At 38.9% G+C, this 22,262-nt stretch overlaps 1 protein-coding gene across 2 annotated transcripts in view; it reads left to right on the top strand.

The window, feature by feature from the left end:
- DPP10 (dipeptidyl peptidase like 10) overlaps positions 1-22,262 on the top strand; it is a 1,364,876-nt gene that overhangs the window by 712,470 nt on the left and 630,144 nt on the right. The window contains exon 1 of one of the 2 annotated variants that reach the window (XM_004773359.3): positions 12,664-13,276. Within the exon in view, the coding sequence (XP_004773416.2) occupies positions 13,205-13,276 (72 nt within the window). The 5' untranslated portion in view covers positions 12,664-13,204. 2 annotated transcript variants of the gene reach the window in all.

Below are 22,262 nucleotides of genomic sequence, written 5' to 3'. Positions count from 1 at the left end.
TAGTTCTGCAGTCAATAAGAGAGAGTGGGCTAGGGCTGAGACTCATAGCTTTTCCCACATAAACTTGGAATTGAACAAATAGATCACAATCTACAGTTTTCTCCATGGTGTCAAGTGCAGGCTAAGTTGCTTTGGTGTTTAACAGGATGCAAGTGACTTAATGGTCTTGCAATGAAGATCCCAGAGGAGATCCCCAGCAAAACATAAGTGCATTTCGCCTTACAACCTCCTGTCTGTCTTGGTATTTGCATAAACAAGATTAGCTTTCCACTTTTGAAGCCACAAACACATTTTGGAAAGGCAGGAGAAATTTTGTAGCTCTACATACATTGGAGAGAGAGAGCATGACCTTGAGAGCTGGAGGTTTTACGTCACTTTACAAAAACAAGATGGAAGGAATTGTTCTAAATGCAGTCCTTATCTTTATAGTTTTTAATAGCCACCCTTTATTGAGTGTTTACTGGGAGCCAAGAACTCTATTAGGCACTTTTTAAGCTTTTATGTAACAATAAAACACAGATACAGGAACTCACACATAATTATTCTTAAAGCAGATACCATTTGAGCCACCACCCAAGTCAAAGAAGAAAACATTCCTAGCTACTTAGGTCTCTCCATACGCCCTGTCCTCCCTCCCTCCTAAAGTAAACACTGTCCTGATATTTATAGTAATCATTTCCTTGTATTTCATGATGGTTTATCACTGGAGTGTGTCTCCAGATGCACTATGGCTTAGTCATCAATTTTCTGGGTGATATGTAACTTCATTTTAATGAAGTCGTCCCTTCCCCCAACCCCCACCGAGCTCTTTGCTCTTCTTAAAATTTGTCTGTTGATGAACTTGAGCCCCTTGCCTTACAGAGTTTGCCCCAGGGTAGAGCTGATAATTGTGCCTGTTCTTCTCTTCTTTGTATTTCTTGCAAATGGGAGTGGACCCTTGGTCACACAGAGCTTTGAAGTGTTTGGCAGGACTGTAGGTAGTGTTCTGTTCTTTTATCAGGAGACACACTGATGCCTAATGCGTCAGTTCGTTATTTTACTGGAGCTTCCAAAATGGTAATATGCATGGTAATATAATAATTATATCCATTATTTTTATCCATTCGCTTGAATAATTTTATTTAGAAGGAGATGCATCCTCTCATCTACAATTTGATTACTCAATCATGCAGTTCCCAAAAAGGGCAGGCATCAGTGTTCTGTTTTCTTCTTTACCTAGTTCTCATGATAATAAGTTGGTTCCCAGTCATGATCAGGAGGGGACAAACTGGGACTTAAGCATACCTGATGGATTCCCAGAAACTATTATTGCTATCCTTATCAAAGTTCAATTTTTTCTTTGGTGAGATAGAACTTTTTCAGGGTTGCTTTTTAATATTATCCTAGTATTATTTGATCATTTCCATACTAGTTTGTCAAAATGTTCCAAATGGTCTGGTACACTTCTCATTCCAGACACAGATTCATTTATCCAAGAAGCACTGGTTTCCTTTAGGACTATAATCTGAGTGTAAGTGATAATCATGGCTACTAGGGTTGCTAGAATTAACAAATAAAAATACAGGACACCCAGTTAAATTTCAACTTCAAATAAATGACATACATTTTAGTATAAGTATATCCCCCAAAGTCCACAGTGGACAGCTTACACTAAAAATTTGTCCATTTATCTGGAATTCAAAATTAATTGGATACTTTGTGTTTTATTTGACAGTTGATAGCAAGTAGGTTGGTCATTATTGCTAGTCTGTGTTCGTCTAGGCGCTTGGAGAAAGAGGTGTGGTTAAATATGCAAGAAGAAATGCCTATGGAGGAGCAAAGGGAGGCATTTAAAGAAGTAGAGAGCAGTTTCAGATAGTGATGCAGACTTCACCCTTGTAAAGGGCAGAGGAGGGAAGAAGAATTAGATAAGAGTTTCAAATTGATGAAGTTTTAGCATATAAGTGAGGTTCGGTGGGGTGAGGTCTGCAGCCAATGACCAAGAAAGAATTCTTGAGACATCTTTGGGGCAAGATGGTGGTATATTAAAACTCAACGACAGGACTGGTGGACAGAAAGATCTGCTGCCCTGAGGCTGTGAGGAGTGGCCCATTATATACTTGCAAGTTGGGAGGGGGTCAGGGATGGCATAAGTCTCTAAGGAATTTTGGAAGCAAGGTTTCCAGGACCTTGAGGGGCTAGCTGTTGTTGGGGAAAATGTTATTCATTACCGGTAATAAAACCTTTGTCGTGAGACCCTTTAGATGCATATCAGTGGGCCATATGCTTGGGAATGATTGTCAGCATGTATCTTGGAAGGTTTAGAGATAAAGGAGGTTTCCAAAGGAATTGTTAAAGTAGACTTAACAGGATCCTGGTTGGGGATAGGGGTCAGTTGGGCTAGGATTGCCCTTTGCCCTTAGCAAAGCCTAAAGTGGAGGTAGTTGGGTCCCTAGATGAATGTCACTCTGTTTCAAAGTCTTATCAGGGGGTAAGGAAATTTAATAACTTTTCTTCTGCCTCTGTTCCCCACATCAAAATTATATTTTAAATCTAAGAGATACAAACATATAAGGGCTTCTGGGTGGCTTAGTTGGTTACGCATTTACTTGCTGCTCAAGTCAGGATCTCAGGGCCCTAGAATCCAGCCCCTTGTCTTAGGGCTCCCTGCTTAGCTGGGAGTCTGCCTCTCCCTCTTCTGCCCTTTCCCCTGCTTGTGCTTGCTCTCACTCTCTCTTAAATAAATAAATAACATCTTTAAAAAAATATAAACATATATAAATACATAAAATCCTTGGCCCACATTTTATTTTTTTGACTATGCTATATATAACTTCATTTTTCCCCTGAAGATAAAATGTTGCTGTAGAAAAGTCTGATAATGTAACATTGTTACTCTTTAGGTTAAATGTTACTTTTGTCTAAGTGCCCAAATATTTTTTTGTTTTTCTTTCCTTTTTTTCTTCTTTTTTTTAAGATCTCTTAATTTTACTTGGTGTTGGTTGTGCTCTGCTGATCTGAGGTATACTATATGATTTTTCAATAAGTAATTTTATTTTTTTTTTAATTTCAGGATCATTCTTTTGAATTAAATTTCTTAGTATTTATCCCCACCCCAACCCCACCTTGCTTTGATCTGTTGTCCTGCTCAGAACTCCCCTAATCTGTATGTTGGATCTTCTTTGCCATCTATAACATTTGTTGTATTCTCTTGAGTGTCTTTTTTCACGTGCTTTTGGTTAACATGTTTGTTTGTTTGTTTTTCCTTCCCACCTTGGTTTCTCTTAGAGTATCATTTGTTGTGTTTATTTGCTCTGATATACCTCCTAGATCAGTTTCTATTTCTAATATGATATTTCTTTTATTTCTGATTCTTTGAGTGCTATCTCCTGTTTATTTCTAAATTTTTCTAATTCTGATTAATTTATTCTCTCCTATATTGTATACTTTGTTTTAAATGTTCTTTAGCTCATTTTGAAATAGTATGTTCCAGTTTTGAAAAATTTTTGAGCATGACATTTTTGGCAAGCTTTCTTTGTCAATAGCAGAAGTTGGCAAACTTCCCGTAAGGTGCAAGAGAGTAAATACTTTATACTTTGCAGGCCATATGTTTTCTGTCACAAACACTTAACACTGCCACTGTAGCATGAAAACAGTCTTAGGCAATATGCAAATAAGTGAGTGTGACTACGTTCCAAGAAAACTTTATTTATAAAGATAGGAAGGGGCTAGGTTTGGCCTGTGGACTGTAATTTGCAAGTCCCTTATCTGTAGGGCTATTATCCTTTTTATTTCTTCCAACAGCTTTGTTGTCAAGGTGAAGCTTTTCATGGGATTTGACCAAGATAGTTTTCTGTTGATCATTTTTATGTGAATTTAGTTTTCCTGAACTTTAAATAGTTAAAAGTTCAGATTGTTTCTCTAACTTCAAAGAGATCTTTATTTTTTATTTTTATGTAATACTTGAAAATACATGATGGCTTGTGATCTTAGATTGCCTGAGTCTGTTTACCTTTTGGCTGGATTTTCTCTTTATCTCTGTTATTTCTGTTCTCAAATTTGATTCCACTTCCAATAGTTTTTCCTAGTATTGGGTGCTATGTTGGGAAGAAGCCTGGCATGTCAGTTTTTTGCTTGTTTTTTTGTTTGTTTGTTTTAGTGTTTTATTTTTTAAAAGATTTTTTAAAAATTTATTTGACAGAAACACAGAGAGAAAGGGAACACAAGTGGTGGGAGTGGGAGAGAAAGAAACAGGGTTCCCACTGAGCAGGGACCCCTGTGTGGGGCTCTATCCCAGGACCCTGGGATCATGATCCCAGGCAAAGGCAGATGCTCAATGACTGAGCCACCCACCCAGGTGGCCCTGTCATGTCAGTTTTAAGGGTTCATAGGATCTGTGTTTCTCCAGCCACCTTAGATTTTGACATCAGTCTATTATGAACAGAGATTTTATATAACTTGCAAGCAAACAAGTTAGTCATCCAGTTTTATGGACATTTTCAAGACATAAGAATCTTGAGTCAGACACAGAGAACTTTATTACCCATGGTACAGCAAATAATATGAACATCAGCATATTTTTGTAAGCTCTTCTTGTCCCCAAGTCCCATGGAGATGAATGATCAGAACCAGATAGACACCTGCTTGCACAGAGGGTAGCAGTATAGAAGAAGCCAAAAAAACCCAAATCTTTTATAGTGGACAGTAGTGTGCCTTCTCTTGGTTTCAGAAGGAGACATTATCTTTTTTATACTGAACAGAAAGCATGCCTATTTCTTGCCATGGAGAGGAAACGAGATTTATCTTGCAGGACTCTAAACAAACTTGTATTTTGCTCCAGAGGAAAACACTATTCCCCTTTCCAGGATAATTTCTATACAGATATTCTTCAAATGATATTCTAGAACAAAAGACTATTTCTTGGTAATAAGACTCGGAGAACTGTGAGAGCTCAAGGGGAAATCTCCCAACAGGGTCCCTTTTACTACTCACTGTGGGAATGCACAGAAATCTTCTAGTTCTATTGGATGTTCTTAAATTGATCCACTGTGCTTTCTAGTGACTATCTGTTGACAATTTGGGGGTTTTCTTAATGTTTTGGGATTATCAAGTTGGTCATTTGTTCCACAACTTTCCTTTGTTTTGTCCTATTAGGTACCATAGACATTCAAGCTGTGTGGTTTTTGGTATTTAGAAATTTGGAGAGATATCTTGCTATCTAGATTTGTTGTAAATGTTGTGCTTTTTGTTTTGATACCTAGTTCTCGATTTAGCCTAAACCCATGCTGGCATCACTGCAGTTCATCTTCTCAAAATAACCCTGTCTTTTAAAGAAAGTGTGCCTAGCCTGATTTTACTTTCTCTACAGTACTCATTTCCAACATCAACTTTACTACGCTATAATACGGTTATACTCTTAAGATCCTACTGAGCTTCTCAGTGAGAGTGGCCTCTCTTTCCCTCCCCACACTACGTGGTACTGAGTTGTTCTATTACTTTAAGTGGAAGGTCCAATTCTTTTTTTTCTTTTTTTCTCTAAGATTTTATATTTTCCTTTCTTGGTATTGTGTATCCCATCTAATGACCTCTCACCCTATTTTTAAAATATGGTCCAGAGGCTAGTAGATTAGATAAATAAGTTTGCTTAAAATGTACGTAGAGGATGCAAGGCAAAAATAATTATGTACTAACATTGGGCATAATCCTGGAAGATTCTATTGAACTTGTAATAATTTTTGGCATTATATAGGCAGACTATAGAAACTTAAACTATATTTATAATAAAACATTAATTAAACACTTCATTAATCCAGTTAAGTATTTTACTCAGTATAGCTCCTCCTTTCTCAAGGAGTATAATATCTTTACATTAGGGGGAAAAGAATACATTAGGAGTGACAGTGACAATATAGCTGTTATCTCCAGATTCATTTTGTCCTTTGAGTTCACAGCATTGGAGGCTTAGTATTTTATAACAAATGGTATCTGCTCATTAGTGTGGAAAATTCCAAATTTATCTGGCTTTTACTTAATGTTTTGCAATCAAGCAATAAGTTGTGGGCCTTTACTCATAGCCAGCATCAAGATCATATAATTTCTACAAGTCATAATAATGGTAAACAATAGACAATAGAGAGAAAAAATATTTCCCTTGGGTGACCCCGTTCAATAAATGAAAACAAAACAAAACAAGTGCATGAAGGTTTCTGACAGAGCTTAATATTCAGGGGGTGAGGAGAAGAATTTTTTTTAAAGTACATGTATATCCTCCAACATCTCTACTTCAGCAAGAAGACTGATATAGACCCTTACCCACAACCCCAACTGACCATAAACCCCCAAGTGTCATTCTCCCCAAGAATGTACTGTTTGGGAGGAAAGAGAAGTTATTTGCAATAATTAGGATGCTGCACAAGCCAGTCCAGAAAGCAGCATAAACTGTGTGGTGACTTTTATACTGTGAGAACACTGAATGAAGAAAATCTCTGTGAGCTTGAGTTAGGGGGCGATGGGAGCAGAGTTGGGTTCCAACAGATCAGTCACATTTGGGAAGATGGAAGAAGGAGTGGACGGCTTCTCCACAGGTGGGAATAGTGGACCATGGAAGAGAGCTTCTCATTCATCTGTGAGGCAACTTTGATGCCCTATCAGTTGGATTAAATACTCATACAAACCCTGCTGGTTCAGTAAAATAACTAATTAAAGGGCATTTCTAGAGTCATTGATTTGTATAAACTGTGCTATTTGTTATAGATTCTCTATACCTCCACAGGTGCTTGCAATCAACTATTAAGTGCAAAAATGATAAAATATCACAAGAAAATGTAAGCTTGATATTGATGGAAAACATCAAATATAAATCACCTAGACATAAATAAGAAAATTAAAATTTGGACTATGCTTTCTAAAATTTTATGAATACACAGAATATAGCCAATGGCAGGAGCAATACGTAGGATCTAACCAATAGGAATTACAGTTTTTCTAGTCTTCATGTGAGAGCATGAGTAAAAAATATAAAAGGCTTAATATACTCTCATATCTCTAACAGCTTCAGAATGCATTCTCCTGGCTTTTTTTCTCTTTTTCTCCTTCTAATTCTGTTTAATCTCTTTCTCCTCTTTCTCTGATTTGAATGAAATTATGACTTTAGTGAATATTTAGATGTGTAAGATATTCTCCCAAAATGATATCGGTGGATGAGAGATAGAAGAATATAAGAGTATAAGAAGTGATCTAGACTGGTAGCAAACAACCCATCTAGGCTAATAGGTTAAACAGTGTTCAGTAATGAGAGATGTATCTTAATGTGCCTCATTTCAATAGAGGTCACATCCCAAGATGTCCTGAAACTATATTTATATAATCTAAACTGATGATTCCGTGTGGTAAAAGGACTAGCTGTGGATCCAAGGACTTGGCCTCAATTTTTTTTTTTTTTTTTTTTTTAAGATGGTAGAAGAATACTTCTGAGTGTTCGAGAGTCAATTAGTGGAAAAAATACCAGGGGCCTTTTAATGTCAGTGGATGTTCTGGAGCTGGTTCACCTCTATCCTAGACTATCTCTTGTTTCCAAAAGGAGAGTTCATGGGGGAGTCTGAATCTAGTACTAATTCCTTAAGAATAAATTGATCATGGTGAAAATTTTACAAAAGATGGAAATTCTCCCTTCCCTTCCCTCCAGAAATTATACAGGATTTCAGAGTAGCATTTTCTTTCTCAATTCATGAAAGATTTCCCTGAATGAGCAATGTGCTTTGTGCTGTTGTGGGAATTACATGAGGGAAAAAAATCAGTTAACTATTATGAAATCTGAGTGTAAGAGACATCTCAGTAATAATGTATTTTCCAAGGACAAAAATAAAGAGGTATTTTGAATCATTAGAAAATTTAGTCTTAGTCATGAAAACAAGAAATACCAAGTTCAGGGAAATTTATTCAGGTAGTAAGGCCAACTTACTACCTGAAAAGAGAAAATGTTTATGTCTGTGTTTCTAAATACTCTTCCACATCTGACAACGTTTCTGTCATTTGCAGACAGAATCTGATTTGGAAAACCTTACTTTATTTCTAAAGAAATGTGAAAATCAGACAAAAAAATGACTACTAAATCAGCCAAAAAAGGTCTTTTAAAATTTTTTTTTTTTACTATACAAACATAACTAATTCATTAAATAATCACTCTTAAAAAACATCAAACACAGACCCCTGGTCAAGCATCTAGTGGGTAAAAACAAGGACAGCAGGTAAATTTCACACATTCTCCAGTTGTTTGCTGTTGATGCAGCTACATATATGAAGCGAAAACATTACACAGAAAAATCGTATGCATTGTTTTCCTGCTTTAATACCATTATATATATCTTAGAAGAGCTGTTTGGTTAAAGAAGATGGGAGGTATGTTACTATAATAACTAAGCAGACTATAGCCCCAGGTCTCCGTGTGAGTGAGCAGTTTGTCAATATCTTCAGGTCTCCAGTGAGCAACAAGAATGGCTCTCAGGATAGTGCAACTCTGTCTGCTTCCACCAGAGATCATAATTGGGCTATGAATTTTTACAACAGGAAAGTCTTCCTGTCCTAGAGACTCACAAAAAGTTTAGTTAAATTAATGCCATGAGAATGTCTGAACAGTATGAGTAGTGTACCCAGTTATCACTTAACTATGCAGTGCCTTTCCTTCTTTTTCTTCCTTTTTTATTTGTTCTTCTTAAAATAGTTTTTTGAGATAGTTTACTAGTTAGAGCTTCTAAAATACAGCTTGTTTCTGAGGATTACTCAACATACTGGTTTTCTGCCCAATGACATGATGTGCACTTTGGGAAATTCAAGAAGCCGGTTGAGGTGAGTAGAGGTGATTGATCAATCGAAAGCAAATGATAGCAGAAGATGTGAACTAAAGCTATTTTTTGATCTGAGAAAAGCTAATTGGACACATTTCAGGCCAGGTCTCTGAAGGCACAGCTCATGAACTCTGTCTTCCTGATGCTGTGCTCATTAAGGACACTCAATAGAGGACTGGCTAATTCTAGGGAAATCCCCATCAAGGTGGCCTTTACATGACACTGCAGAATTACCTCAGGGGGGAGAGAGAGAGGGAAAGGTGAGGAGAGACTCCAGGGCACTAGCTGCTTACACAGTTCTATTTACCTTATCTGATTTATCTGAAACTGGAGGATTTATCTCTAAAGGCTACCCTGCTCTCAGACTCTCAAGAGGCTTTTCTCTTTCTCTAATATATCAGAGTTTAGCTAGGCCTTGTTACTGACGGTTGTTAAAGTAAATTTGGGATTTGGGGGTCCTGGATCTCCTATTTGATATGGAAGACTGAATATAGCACGCATGACTTAAATGTTTCTAGAACATCCTGTTTGCCACTTATGCTTACACATTTTCATGATTATCTTGAATAAATTTAATTATTATCTAACTTTCATCACCAGTCCTCAATTATTCATGTCAGTAATTCTAGGTAAAATGAAATGTACTGAATTGGCATTTCTCTTTAAAAGAATCAAATATCAGTGAAAGACATTGTAGATGTTCACAGTATTTTGTGCAAGAAAATTTTTGAGGGACTTTGGAAATTCCTGTCAGTAAGTTGAGGATCCCAACAGTGGGTTATATCTGCATGGGAACCTGAAACTAGGATTTGAGTCAATGAAAAATTTCAGAAGGAAGTGATGAAGTCTAAATCCTAGAAATCCTAGAAATCTTCCTGAATATGTTGCGAAAGTAAGAAATTTATAACCTAAAATAGAGGGAATTCTGGGCAATCTCTCCAGGTCTTTTGCAGTTATGAGAAACTCCATTCCATAAAAACTAGGAAAACCTCTTTTCCCATTGTATCAGTATTTTAAGTTTAATAGTTGTCCATGAGTTAGTTCATCAAGCGTATGAAGAAAAGTACTAAAAAAATATTCTGTTAATTTTTACAACATTCTTTAAATCTTTAATTTTCAGAAATAATACACTGTTGGGAGATACTCAAGTTTCTGAATTTTAAAAGTATTATCAAGGAAAGAATTGTTACGTTGGATTTATGTATAACTAGAGAGTGTGGGGGAAGTTTGGTGGATATTAAGTCAGTCACTTCATGAAGAATCCTTACCTATTGAATTTTTGTATTTTTCTAAGCACCTAACTGACTCCCAGTAAAATCTGAACATGTGTAAGTAATTTATTATTTCAGATGATAGTCTTTTGATTCACAAAATTAAGATCTAATTATGGAATTTTAGAGAAGAAATGGATCTTCTTGGTCATCTAATCTAAAATGCTTGGTTTTACCTCATAAGGAAGCAGAGGCCAGAGCTAAGTGACTTCATTCTTGCCCATACCTCCAGGAGGTGACGGAGCAAAGGCAGGAGCCCATTTTGCTGACATGTAGGCTGGCACATGTCCTCTTGTCCACAAAGCACTAGGGTTATATCTACTCAAATAGATTATTTTGCAGATGTTTGATTACAATTTTTTTTTTAAAAATAACAACCTATTATCAGAAGTTATAGACATCTGAGCTGCAGACATTCTCTCTTGGAATGTAAGGTATTCCTTATTTTTTTCTTCTTGGACATTAGCATTTTTCTTCAATAAGAAATGAAGTAGAAAATCCTACATTGTAATTCCAGTGTACCACATTTCAAAAAATAGTGTTTAAGTTGTAAGTTACATGTGGTTAAGTTTTAATTAATGTCCTTAACTTAGACCCCAACAGATATAAAATAATGCTTTCAGCTCAGACAAAATAACCCATGCAAAAAGATGGACTCCAATCAAAGACACTTTCTTTTAAAAAAATGATACATATATACATTATACATGAAACGTATACAATTTACATCTTTGTTACCACAAAATGGAGTTTAAAAAGAATACTGAGAAAGAATGCAAGTTGGACAGTTGACTTCAATCAAATAGGCTGAGAATAATTCCCTCATCTATGCATGTCCTATGTCAACAGAAATCTCTGTACATAAACTTTCAAGTCAAATCAGTTGTCCAAAATGGAAACACATCCAAAGGATGAATGTACTAAAATGATAAACAGAAGCATTTTTGGAATAATGTAGACCCCTTTCTCCCTGGGGGGGGGAGGGATGGGGAAAATAGAGATTGACATGTTTACTGGATAAAGTACTCTGTAGCTATTTTGCCCATGTTTCATTTTTTAAAAGATTTATTTATTTTATTGGGGGGAGGCACAAGCACCCGGTAGGCCAGAGAGCAGTGGGGGATGGGTAAAGAGGAGCAGTAGGAGAACATGTACTACTGAGCCTGGATGGGCTAGGGCTTGATCTCTGGACCCTGAGATCTTGACTTCAGCTGAAATCAAGAGTCCCACACTTAAGGACTGAACTACCCAGGCACCCCCCACCCCCGCCCCGCCATGTTTCATTTTGAAAATTTGCTTTATATTTTTACAACCAGTGAAGTTATTCCTCTCAACTTACTTCTGTTAGACCAACACACTGTTAGAAGTCACTTAATATCCACTGGAACTCTTATTTTTGAAAAATAAGCTTTCATCACCTAAATCATACCTTCCTGAAGAAAAAAATTCATATTTTTATTTTCTAATTTAATCAAATCTAGAGATCACTTTTTTTTTTAGACCAATTTTAAAGGAACTGTTGTCACAATATTTAGGACAAATGTAGGAATTCACTAATAGGCAGGAGCACAACTCCTAATATTCTAAGATAGCCTGTCTCTAGGAAGTGCATAGTTCATGGACTGAGTAATTCAGACAAGGGTGGGGGAGCCAGGCTTAGCCAATAAAAGCATACTCCAAGCTACTGGCCACCATATGCTCAATCCCTTCCCACTGGAACATAGTCACAATGCTGGGGCTGAGTGTAGGAACATCTGGATATTTAACTCCCTCCAACCTTTTCTCTGGTAAGCAATCTCCAGACACCTGTGCCTGAGACTGGGAACTGCTTGTTTGCCCATCTGCTTTTGGTAGGCCCTTTCTAGCAATGGGGAAAAGTAATAATGTTTCTAAATGACACCGGTGGACTTTGTGTTATACCTACCCACAGGAAGTCACCTTCCCAAGAGTTAAATTGACTCTTTGATTCCTATCCCCCAGTACCCACAGTATCAGGAACACTCCTTGTAGGCAGGGAGTTTAAGTTTGTCTAGGTATTTTAATCTCTTTTCCTTGCAATCCCTCCAAACAGTGTGTTTGACACATGGTAGGTGCTCAGAAAACTTTGAAGGGGAGAGGTTTGTGTTAAGCCAAGGGAAGGCTGGAGAAGAAATTTAAAATTTGAAAACTTTTGTCTGAGTGTTCTAGAAAAAAAGGGGGGGGGAGTAGTAGAATATCACCACTAGTTATTATTGTTTGTAATCTACCTTTCAGAATTACACTAGCAGCTGGGGGGTGGGGGGGATCCAGGCTAGAGGCTAAAGGATAAGGCTGTCCATTGCCACAAATCGAGAAACGCAGAGCCTCGGGCCATAACCCGGGATCACCACTTGGGTCCTGGCAAGTGTTGGCAACGCCAGTGGGTCTGTGGGCCCTTAGACCCTAGCTAACCCCCGTCTTCTCCGAGCGCTGGAGCATGCCCAGTGGCAGCGATAGAGCCACCGAGGGCCTTGCACGGGCGCGCTCCGCTTCTCCGGGTTTTAGCAAGAGCCCGCGGGGGGCGGGGGTTGGGGGGTGAGGGGGCCAGCAGAGCCCAACAGCCTTGGCCGCGCGTGTGAGAAGCTCGCGACGCACAGGGCTCTCTCCCGCGTTGCGGTTGCTCCGGAGATGCTGGAGCGCGGCGCCGGGCTGCTCCACCTGGCGCACTGAGCTCGGCGCGGGGAGCCCCCGGGGGCGGGCGGGGGGCGCGGACTGCGGTAGAATGCTAGCCGGGCTCCTCCGGCGCTGTGAGACGTCGCTCGAGCGCGGTCAGGTGCCTCTCTCTGCTCCACTAACTTGCCACTTGGTCGTGTTAGATCTCCGAGGCTCTCTACGCTTTGGAGTGGTGGGGGGCGGGGGGAGTGGGGAGTTCGAGGGTCTGCGGTAGCCGAAGGAGGGATCTTGCAAGGGGGAGCCTGCTCGGTGCCTCTCTTCTCCTCCCTGTCGCTCCCCTCCCCCCACCCCGTCGCTGCCGCTTTCCCTTCTGCCAATTCGGAGAGCGTCGGGCTCCTGTGACATGCGATCGCTGCCAAGTGACAGTCCCTGAGTCTGAAGTGCCCGCGAGGAAGTGAGCGCCAACGCGGGCCGCCGGCGATGACAGCCATGAAGCAGGAGCAGCAGCCCACCCCGGGGGCCAGGGCGAGCCAGGCGCAGCCGGCGGACCAGGTGAGAGTTGGCAGCTGCGGCCAGGCCCTCCCGGGAAGGGTGGCTCCAGTCGGTGCTTCCCACGCCTCCCTCTCCCCACCCTCCCCTCCGCCCCAGTTCCAGGCTCTCCTCCGCTGATCCATGGACTCCGCAGGAAGTTAGAGCATCCGAGCGCGCTCTGGGGCCGGGCGAGAGGATGCGCACGGTGGAGAGCCGCGGGGAAGGGGGGAGAGAGGTAAAGGCTGGGGGTGGCCCGGGAGCCCCGGCGGGCGGGCCACCGAGGAAGGGAGAGGCGGCAGGGCCACAGGGTGGGGGCCTCTTGGCTGAAATAAAAGCACGCTGGAGGAGATACTGCGCTCCTGGAGGCGTCCACTTGCAGGGTTAGAGCCGGTCTACACACAGCTGAAACGAGCGAGCGCTGGCCAAAGTACCCCACTAAGGAAAATGACCTTTAGGCCGGCAGAGTTTTTCCTTTATTTTTTCTTTTGAGGAGACTGGGACGGGGCGAGGTGGGGGGCGCTAAAAGAGGGAATGAGGTGTACCCTGTGTCTGTGGTCTGCTGAGTCGAGCGGAGCTTGGGAATAAAAAGGCATTATTATGGGAAGCTGGCAAGGTACTGGCTTTAGTGATTTGTTGGGGCCAGATGTGTTGTGTCTGCAGAGATGGGGTGCCCTGTACTGGCTGAGGGTTATTTCTGTACCTTTTCTGTCTCTCCACACTGGCCGTCCCCTTTTTGGTTTTGCTGTTTCGAGATTTGTAGCATAACCATACCGTGGATCCTTACCTCGTCTCTGTCCCTGGATTGGGGGTGACTCGGGAGTTCGGTGTTGCTTTTTCCCAAAGTTGTAGGGGTCGGGAGCGCTGAAGTGCCCTGGCATAGAGGAGGGGGGCTGTGAGGAGGCGGCTGCAGGTGTTGTCACGTTTTCATCAGTCAGGGACTCTGAGCTGAGAGGGCAACAGTTAGGTCAGCGGATAACTACGGAGGCACCCGAGTACCCTTGGTCCCCAGTGTGCACTGTTGAAGGCTGCCCAATGCGATTTGGCCAGAGACTCTCCTAGCTCTTTGCTAGAAGTGAGGTGAAGGGGTGCAAGCAGCAAGGTTCTGGTAGCGGCTCCGCTTTTCACATAGTCGAAGCACTGAGGAGCAAGTGAAGGGAAGCTGTCCAAATCGCCCGAGTGGTGATGAGGCGGAGGAGGACATGCCAGGGCTGCTGTTATTAATATTCTAGTCTTGGTCATCTCTCCTGGCTTGTGGTCTCTCTCTTCTCCTCTTCCCTTTCCTCCTCAATTCCCTCACATATGTTTCACACAGGTGGTGAGGATTGCTCAATGCCTTAAAGCTCCCTCTCCATTTACTGGAGTGGATGTTGCAGTTTTTACAAGGCAGGTTGTTTTTTTTCAACTAGTCGCTTTACTCCCTACCCAGAGATACATATGTAAATACTACAACATTTATGCTGTATTATGTGTCCCTTTCCCTTGCATCTTTTTCCTCTGCTCCCTCCAACACACACCACAAGGTAGCAACTGGTTAGCAGATTATAAAAATGATTTTAGGAGAGGAGCATGGATTTAACATCCTCTTTCAAGCTGACAGCTCTTAAATTTCATTAACAAGCCGCTGAGCCTCTCTACTGCTCTTGAATGATGCTTCCAATAAGAATGATTAGTCGGGTGAGAGTCCCCACATGAAATCTTTGCTCACTACCCTGTGACACCAGCTGGTTACTTGAGGTGCTGCAAACTGCTCAGTACCAGTGGAGGTGGGGAGGGAGAAGCTGAGCAGAGAACACAGAAACTGAAAATACATATGTAAACAGTGGACAAGCCGCCTATGCACAGTAAAGCCTTTTGTCAGGACTAATCGGGTACTTAAAATTCATCTGAAGAGAGAGAGTCAAGCTTGAATCCTTTTTTCTTGTGAGCGTGCATTTTGGTTTATGGCCACTTCAGATATTCAGGGAGTGGCCATTTGCAGAACTCTTGTTTTAATTGAGTTTTTAAAGTGACTTTCTGAACATTTACATGATTTTAAAATGTCAATGGTATGCATATTATGCTTAAGTTAAAATGAAAGAGATTGATTTTGCTAGGGGAAGGAAAGCAGAGTGAAATATGCGTGGCAGCATCCCATTGAAGATTTTCCAAGCACTCCTAGAAAATACCTTTTATCTTGCATGTTCTTTGTCTGAAGCTTGACCTATGAAATGATGACCAGATAATGAGGATGATTGCTGCAATTGCTTAAACTACTTGCTCTAAGAGTACTAAGTTTTGATTAACAGGATTATATATTGTGGTCTGATGCTGTGATTGTCATACAACTCTCATGTGGTATTTGTTATAATACCCCCCAAATAGACATGAATGATATTTCTGCTTGCTATATTTCTTTAAAAAAAAAAAAAAGATTCACAACTTTAAATAAAAATATAGCTTTATGAAGTCCTACTTGATGGTTAAATAGGGTGCATAGTCCAGCTAATCACTTAACTGTGTATTGATTTTGAGTGATTTAAGCTTTCAAATGTTGCCAAAAAAGTCTTTGGCTTTTCATAGTAGAGATTTTTATGAGATCTCAAAAACACCTTGTCCTGAGGCCATCAGTACCTATTTCCACCTACAGCACAGTGGAAGACTGTGGTCTTTCCTTTGGGTGAGATGGTTATGGATCCTGTGGTTTGGTTGTTATATTCCTTTAGCGAGCTTGACCCCTCCATTTCTTTCATCTGTGACTGTCCTCTGGGATTTGGCGCCAGGAAGAGTCACTTCTTACCCAGAGAGAATTGGCAATGGGAATAGCAGGGACTGTGTACTTTTATTAACATCCTGAATCATTGGAAATATTTTTTTATCATTTTAGTAGTCTTTCTTTCAAAGCTTTAATGATTAAATGTTTATGAAAGTTATTTTTGTTGTTTTCATAATGCTTCACGTTTACAAGTATCTAGATAAATAATTTGATATGGGTAGATACAGTCATTCTGAATATGATCAAAATCCCACTTTACAATGAGGGATCTAAAATCTTGAGTGACAAGTTGCAACTTACTGTTTTTAAAAATCACTTCTGAATGCTTGCCATGTGCAGAGTACTGTCTTCTGGACTGATAACATTCATTAAATGCATTTTTCTACTTGATCCTCAAAGAAACTTTCAAAGTTAAGTCGTGTCGTTATTCCCATTTTAGAGATGAAAATACAGAGGCTTAAAGAGGCTAATCAAGCTTGTCTTCATAAGTGGTGGATATAGGACTTAACCCCAGTCTGTAATAACTTACATAAAATAGGGTCATTGAATTCTAGAGCCCAACCTTCTAACCTCTACCCAGTTATAGTTCAACACATTGTTACTAGCATAATGAAAAATAATTGCCAATATTCTGTGTATACATATTTACTTTGAATAAAAAACAATGAATTTGCTTAAAGCTTCGATTATAAATAAATAATAGCTCTTGAAAAATTTGAAGTTAACTTAATATCTCTTCCATTGATGGAAATAATATAAAAAGAACCAGGTAGGTCTTGAGAAGTACATAGGAACTTTACAAAAAGAAAAAAAAATCTTGGTAATGATGGAACTTTCAAGGTTTCTTAAATGAGTTCATTTTTAATACTTAGACCTGGTTTAGAGTTTGCCCACATTGCCACCAGGTGGCACCCTTCTGCTGAATCCAATGGGTAAAAATATTTCCTAAAATGTTTGGTGGTCCTCTCAGCTCCAAAAAACTGAACCAAAACAAACTAAAACACAAAACAACAACAGCAGAAAACAAAAAAAAAAAAAAAAAAAAAAAACCCAAATAAAACAAAAAACTAAGCAAACAAAAGAAAAGCCACAACCCTACTTTTTGAAGTATAACTATAAGGTATATTTTTGTAAGCAACAATTTGGCAGCAGAAACATCATTAGTTACGCATTTCTCTCTAAAAAACATATTCTGATAGAAAACCAATCTCTCATCGTTCAGTATGCAGCAGTCTCTTGATGAAATAATTCATGGTCAAAACTGCAATTAAATATGTAATATGTAAAGTGCCTTTTGTAAAATATGTATTGCATTTTTCACTTTTAGATAATATTAACCCAAATGTTACCATACAGAAATTAGGATTCAGTCTTTCTTCCATGTTTCCCTGACAAAAATAAAAAGATGTCATAATTAGGCCTATAAACTATTGTTTTTAAACATAGAACTTCAAAAGTAGCTTTTAGAAATCCTATTGAAAATAATTTAAAGACATTTTATTATTCTTTATTGAATATAACGTATATACTGTCTAATTGATGGGAAAGTTTGTGATTTGGTTTACAAAGGATAATTTAGATTGGATAAAGGCATGATGTAGAAGTCTTTTTGACTTAGGAGATATTATGCATTTTTTACTATCCTTTCTTATTACACAATGTATATCTTATAACATGTATATATGATGTTTTATCTACTGAGTTTAGAACATACCACAAAGCATCCTTGCTTGTAAGCTTCTACTCTGTTTATTTCAGGAACTGAGCAAATTGCACATTTAAGAAAAATTAAACTATATAAAAACAAGTTAAAGAAAATTGTATTATTAAATATTAATGCTGCATTATCTTATGAAGTGCATTACATTAGAAACAAAATACCGAAACCAGATTTCACCCAGCCTGAGTAAAGAAGAAAGCTATCTTAAAATTTTGGTTCATTGAATCATTTATGATTACATAAAGTTACTATTATCTGTGGGTTATGCCCTGAAAACCACAGATTCAAGTTCATATCCCAGCTCCACCAGTCTTCACTGCTTTCTTGGGCAGGATAACTTATTTTCTACATTTCATTTGTGAATGGAGATGACTACAGATCCTTTACGTGTTTGTTGTAAGAATTAAATGAAATAATATATGAAGGCTTTTGAATAAAGCCTGTCTCATAGTGTGCTCTCATTCCCTAGGCTAAGAATAGGCACCTAGAAAAAGGTGGGGGGAGGCTTATTGAGCCACCTGCAATTGGTAAGTTATTTTAACATTTTACAAAAACACTGCACTGTTCAGTACATATTTGTATGATTATATATGAAGTTGCATACACACATATTAATAATATATACTCTTTGGTTTGGATGTCAACATGCGAACTTCAAAATACTCTATTAGGTCTCTTATAGTCAAAGCACACTTCTTTACCATTCCTACCTCTGTAAGGGGCCAAACTGGAAGTAAGCATTGGTTAATTCTCACAAACAGGTGAATTAGCTACAGAATATGTTGCATTGTGTTCAGTGTAATCCACTTCCTAAGATAATCAGCATAGAGAAATGGGGTATTTGAAATCCTCTTTAATATTTAAATTAGTATTTCATACTTGGTATTCCGAGTATAAAACTGCCTCCGTATAGTTTCATACTTGCTGAATGACTTTACATGTGTTGTAATCAGGTTCAGGTTTTACCACCACATTATACAGTAGCCCCCCACCCCCATTTGTTGTTGGCTTTCCCTGATATCAGGTCCCCACTGTCAGCTGAGATCCCAGAAAGATATGATCCTCTGTTGGAGGTAGTGTCAGAAGGTCACTAGGGTAGCCTTGCACTCAGTCCCCCATCACTCTCCTCAATTCCTTTCCTCACTCAGGCATTTTGTCTTCTCACATTGTTACCATCATCGGCAGAGGGTGAGCACAGTATCATGAAAAGAGAGCTCACATTCTCATAAGTTTCCTTACAGTATAGTAGTTCTATTTTGTTAGTTATTTTTGTTAATCTCAGACTGTGCCTCATTTACAAATTAAACTTTATCACAGTCATGTATATATAGGAAAAAACACAGTATATGTAGGATTCAAGAGTGTCGGAGGTTTCAGTCATCCACTGGGGGTCTTGGAATATATCCCTCGTGGATGAGGAGGGATGACTAATGAGGGCATAACCTGAGGCATGCATCAACTAGGAAAGTTGGAAGATTATCCCATCTGAAGACCTCTAAAAGGTCCCCAGAAGGGGCAAACAAAATAGTGGACTGTAAAGATCTTTATAAACACATGTCCTCCTATAAATTTAGGAGTGTTTCTTCCTGGTGTATGCCCTAGTGTATGTTTTAAAGTTTGTACTGACTTGATCCACAAGCTTTTTGACAATAGGCAATCTTGGTCTACATTTTCCTAACTAGACAGTCCCGTTCTCCAAGGCTTTTTTTTTTTTTTTTTTAAGAATTTATTTATTTATTTGACAGACAGAGATTATAAGTAGACAGAGAGGCAGACAGAGAGAGGAAGGGAAGCAGGCTCCCCACTGAGCAGAGAGCCTGGGGCTCGATCCCAGGACCCTGGGATCATAACCCGAGCCGAAGGCAGAGGCTTTAACCCACTGAGCGACCGGGCGCCCCTCTCCAAGGCTTTTAAACTGTACACCTTCCACCCCCGCCACCTCGCTAGAAATTTGTCTCATTTATTATGTATTAACTAAAAGGAATGCTTGTTACTTCTAGTATGATCAAGAAAAGTGGAAGGTTGGTTCAGTGGGGAGGATGGGGTTGCTGAAGAGAGAGCGCTTCTCTTACGAATTCATTTTTGGTGAGCTGTCCTGAATCCTCAGGGTTTCAGACATACTTTATGTAATGGTAAATATAACACTCACCACCAGGCTAAATACAGAAAATTTGCTTTTATCTGAAACTGATAAAATATTTTACTTCGAACTATCCCGTTCAGTAATTGATGTTAACAGTACCCCTTAGAATGTCTTCCATATGATAAAAAATGATTTTCATTTTCTTTTCAAGGTTGGCGTGACAGTTAATTTAAAAGTGTCTGAAACATTAGTAATCTTTTAAATCAACTTTCAGATAATATGCTAATTCCATTAGCCAGAATAGTATATTCTACAATGTTTTTGGAATTGCCAAATGATATTCAAATTTAATTATATTTTGGGAAGAGGCAACATGATGTAGGATTGGGAACAGAGTCAGAACAAATTTCATATTGAATCTTTCTTCTACCATTCACTACGCAATCTAGGGCAAACAAATCCCTCTAAAATCATTCTTTCATCTTTAAAGGAAGAAGATGGGGAGAACATTATAAGAGTTAGAGACAGTCTGTGTGAATGGACTTGCATAACATCTGGCTGAAGATAGAATTCAGTATTTTTATTCTTGTTGTTACTGTGTTTTTAGAGTATCTGAGAAGATTTTTTTCATGTTTTTGAAAAGGCAGTTTTCCATTTACCATTTCCATTTACCATAATGAAATGAGGAATATATATATATATATATATCTGGGTGTGTATACATAACAAACATACACCACACATATATACATATACACACTTATGATCTAAATATGTGGGGTATCTTATTTTAAAATTTAATAAAATTTTATTTTATTTTTATTTTTAAATATTTTATTTATTTATTTGATAGACACAGCAAGAGAGGGAACACAAGCAGGGGGAGTGGGAGAGGGAGAAGCAGGCTTTCTGCTGAACAGGGAGCCTGATGTGGGGATCAGTCCCAGGACCCTGGGATCATGACCTGAGCCAAAGGCAGGTGTTTAAGGACTGAGCCACCCAGGTGCCCCAATATATAGGGTATTTTAGAGTTGGATTATTATAGAGCATTAGGAGGAAAACAACTGATAAAAATCTGACTGATTTTTCTATTTTTAGATAACTTGTTTTCCTGAAAGACTTAAGATCTTTGAAATGTTCGTGGTTTAATATTCTCTTTCTGGTTTCGAGAAAGGACTGACTTAGAAATTCTTTGCATATAGGTGCTGATGATATGTTGAGTTGAAATTTGAAAAGAGTTAGTTGAGTGCATAATCAAAACTGACTCTACGTCTGAGAGAGCCAAGCCAAGCTGTATATTCTCCAGCCAAGTTGATTATTATCTGACTTTCATATTATCGTGATTTTCTGAGGTCAGTATAAAAGCTTGCATATCAGGTTACAAGGTAGCAAATGAAGAAAAGTGAGGGGAAAAAGGTATTTTTATTATCTTTATTCTCACCCCTTTTTTTGAGATCTAAATGAAGATTCAATTTCTTATACCATCTGAAAGCCTCTTCTCTGAAAACAATATGACAAACTGGAATTTTATAATTGAAAACTTGAATGGCAGGCTCTCCTGCGATTTATTTTCAAATAATGGACCAGAGAGACCACTTGAAGTTACGTTAATAATGCTTGCACCGGGTTAGCTGTAGGTCTTTCCTGTTATTGGTACTAGGGTTTGATTTTGGCAAAAGGAATCAAGTAAGTGAAAACTGTTGATATTCTTCCTTTCTTTAATCACCTCTTACCTCCAGGAAGGGTTTTAATATGAGCTAATGAATGCAAGACATGGCAATTTTTTTTTTTTTCATTTCACATGTTTTGAAACAAGTACCAGAAACTCTTTTTTTTCTATGACCTTTTAAATCAATGTCTCACAAAGTTGCACACTGTTTTTTTCTACACACCGACTCAAAGATTAAGAGTCAAGGCACCTTCTGAGTAGAGGTCAGAAATATATCTTTTCAAGAGGAGAAATATAATATTCATGAATTTCTCAGATGTAGAACTAGGTAATGTTTGGGTAGATTAGTATATAATTTACATTTCCTCGTGGGTGAGTTTAATGAATAGATTGTCTATCTATTCCACTACCTTTTAGGCATTTTTAAGGGAAAAGACTGTACATTTTCCTGTTTGTTTCTTTTCTAGAGTACCATGAAGGGGTTGTAAGAGAATTAATTCCTTTCCTCTGATCCTAGGAATTACATGTGTTTCACTTTTTGGCAGTCATACTGGCAGGGGTAAGTGGGTATGAACTAAACCTGGAGTTGATATGGAAGAGATCCACCTTGTTCCCATTTATGGAGGATGCGTCTCATCGTTGTGAAATGAGGTTTACCCACCACAGCGGCATGACAGGTGGTTTCGTGTGCATCCGGCATCCCTTACACACGTCTCTTTGCTTGTAGAGTCAGTGTCTCTTATGTTCCAGAATGGTCATTTTGATTCCCCTGTCTCCACTTGC

Source organism: Mustela putorius, unplaced genomic scaffold (assembly GCF_011764305.1).
Source record: "Mustela putorius furo isolate JIRA1106 unplaced genomic scaffold, ASM1176430v1.1 tig00003867_pilon_pilon_pilon, whole genome shotgun sequence".
NCBI lineage: Eukaryota > Metazoa > Chordata > Mammalia > Carnivora > Mustelidae > Mustela > Mustela putorius.
The sequence above is the reverse complement of the archived record's forward strand: the minus strand, read 5'-3'. Positions and strand labels throughout refer to the sequence as shown.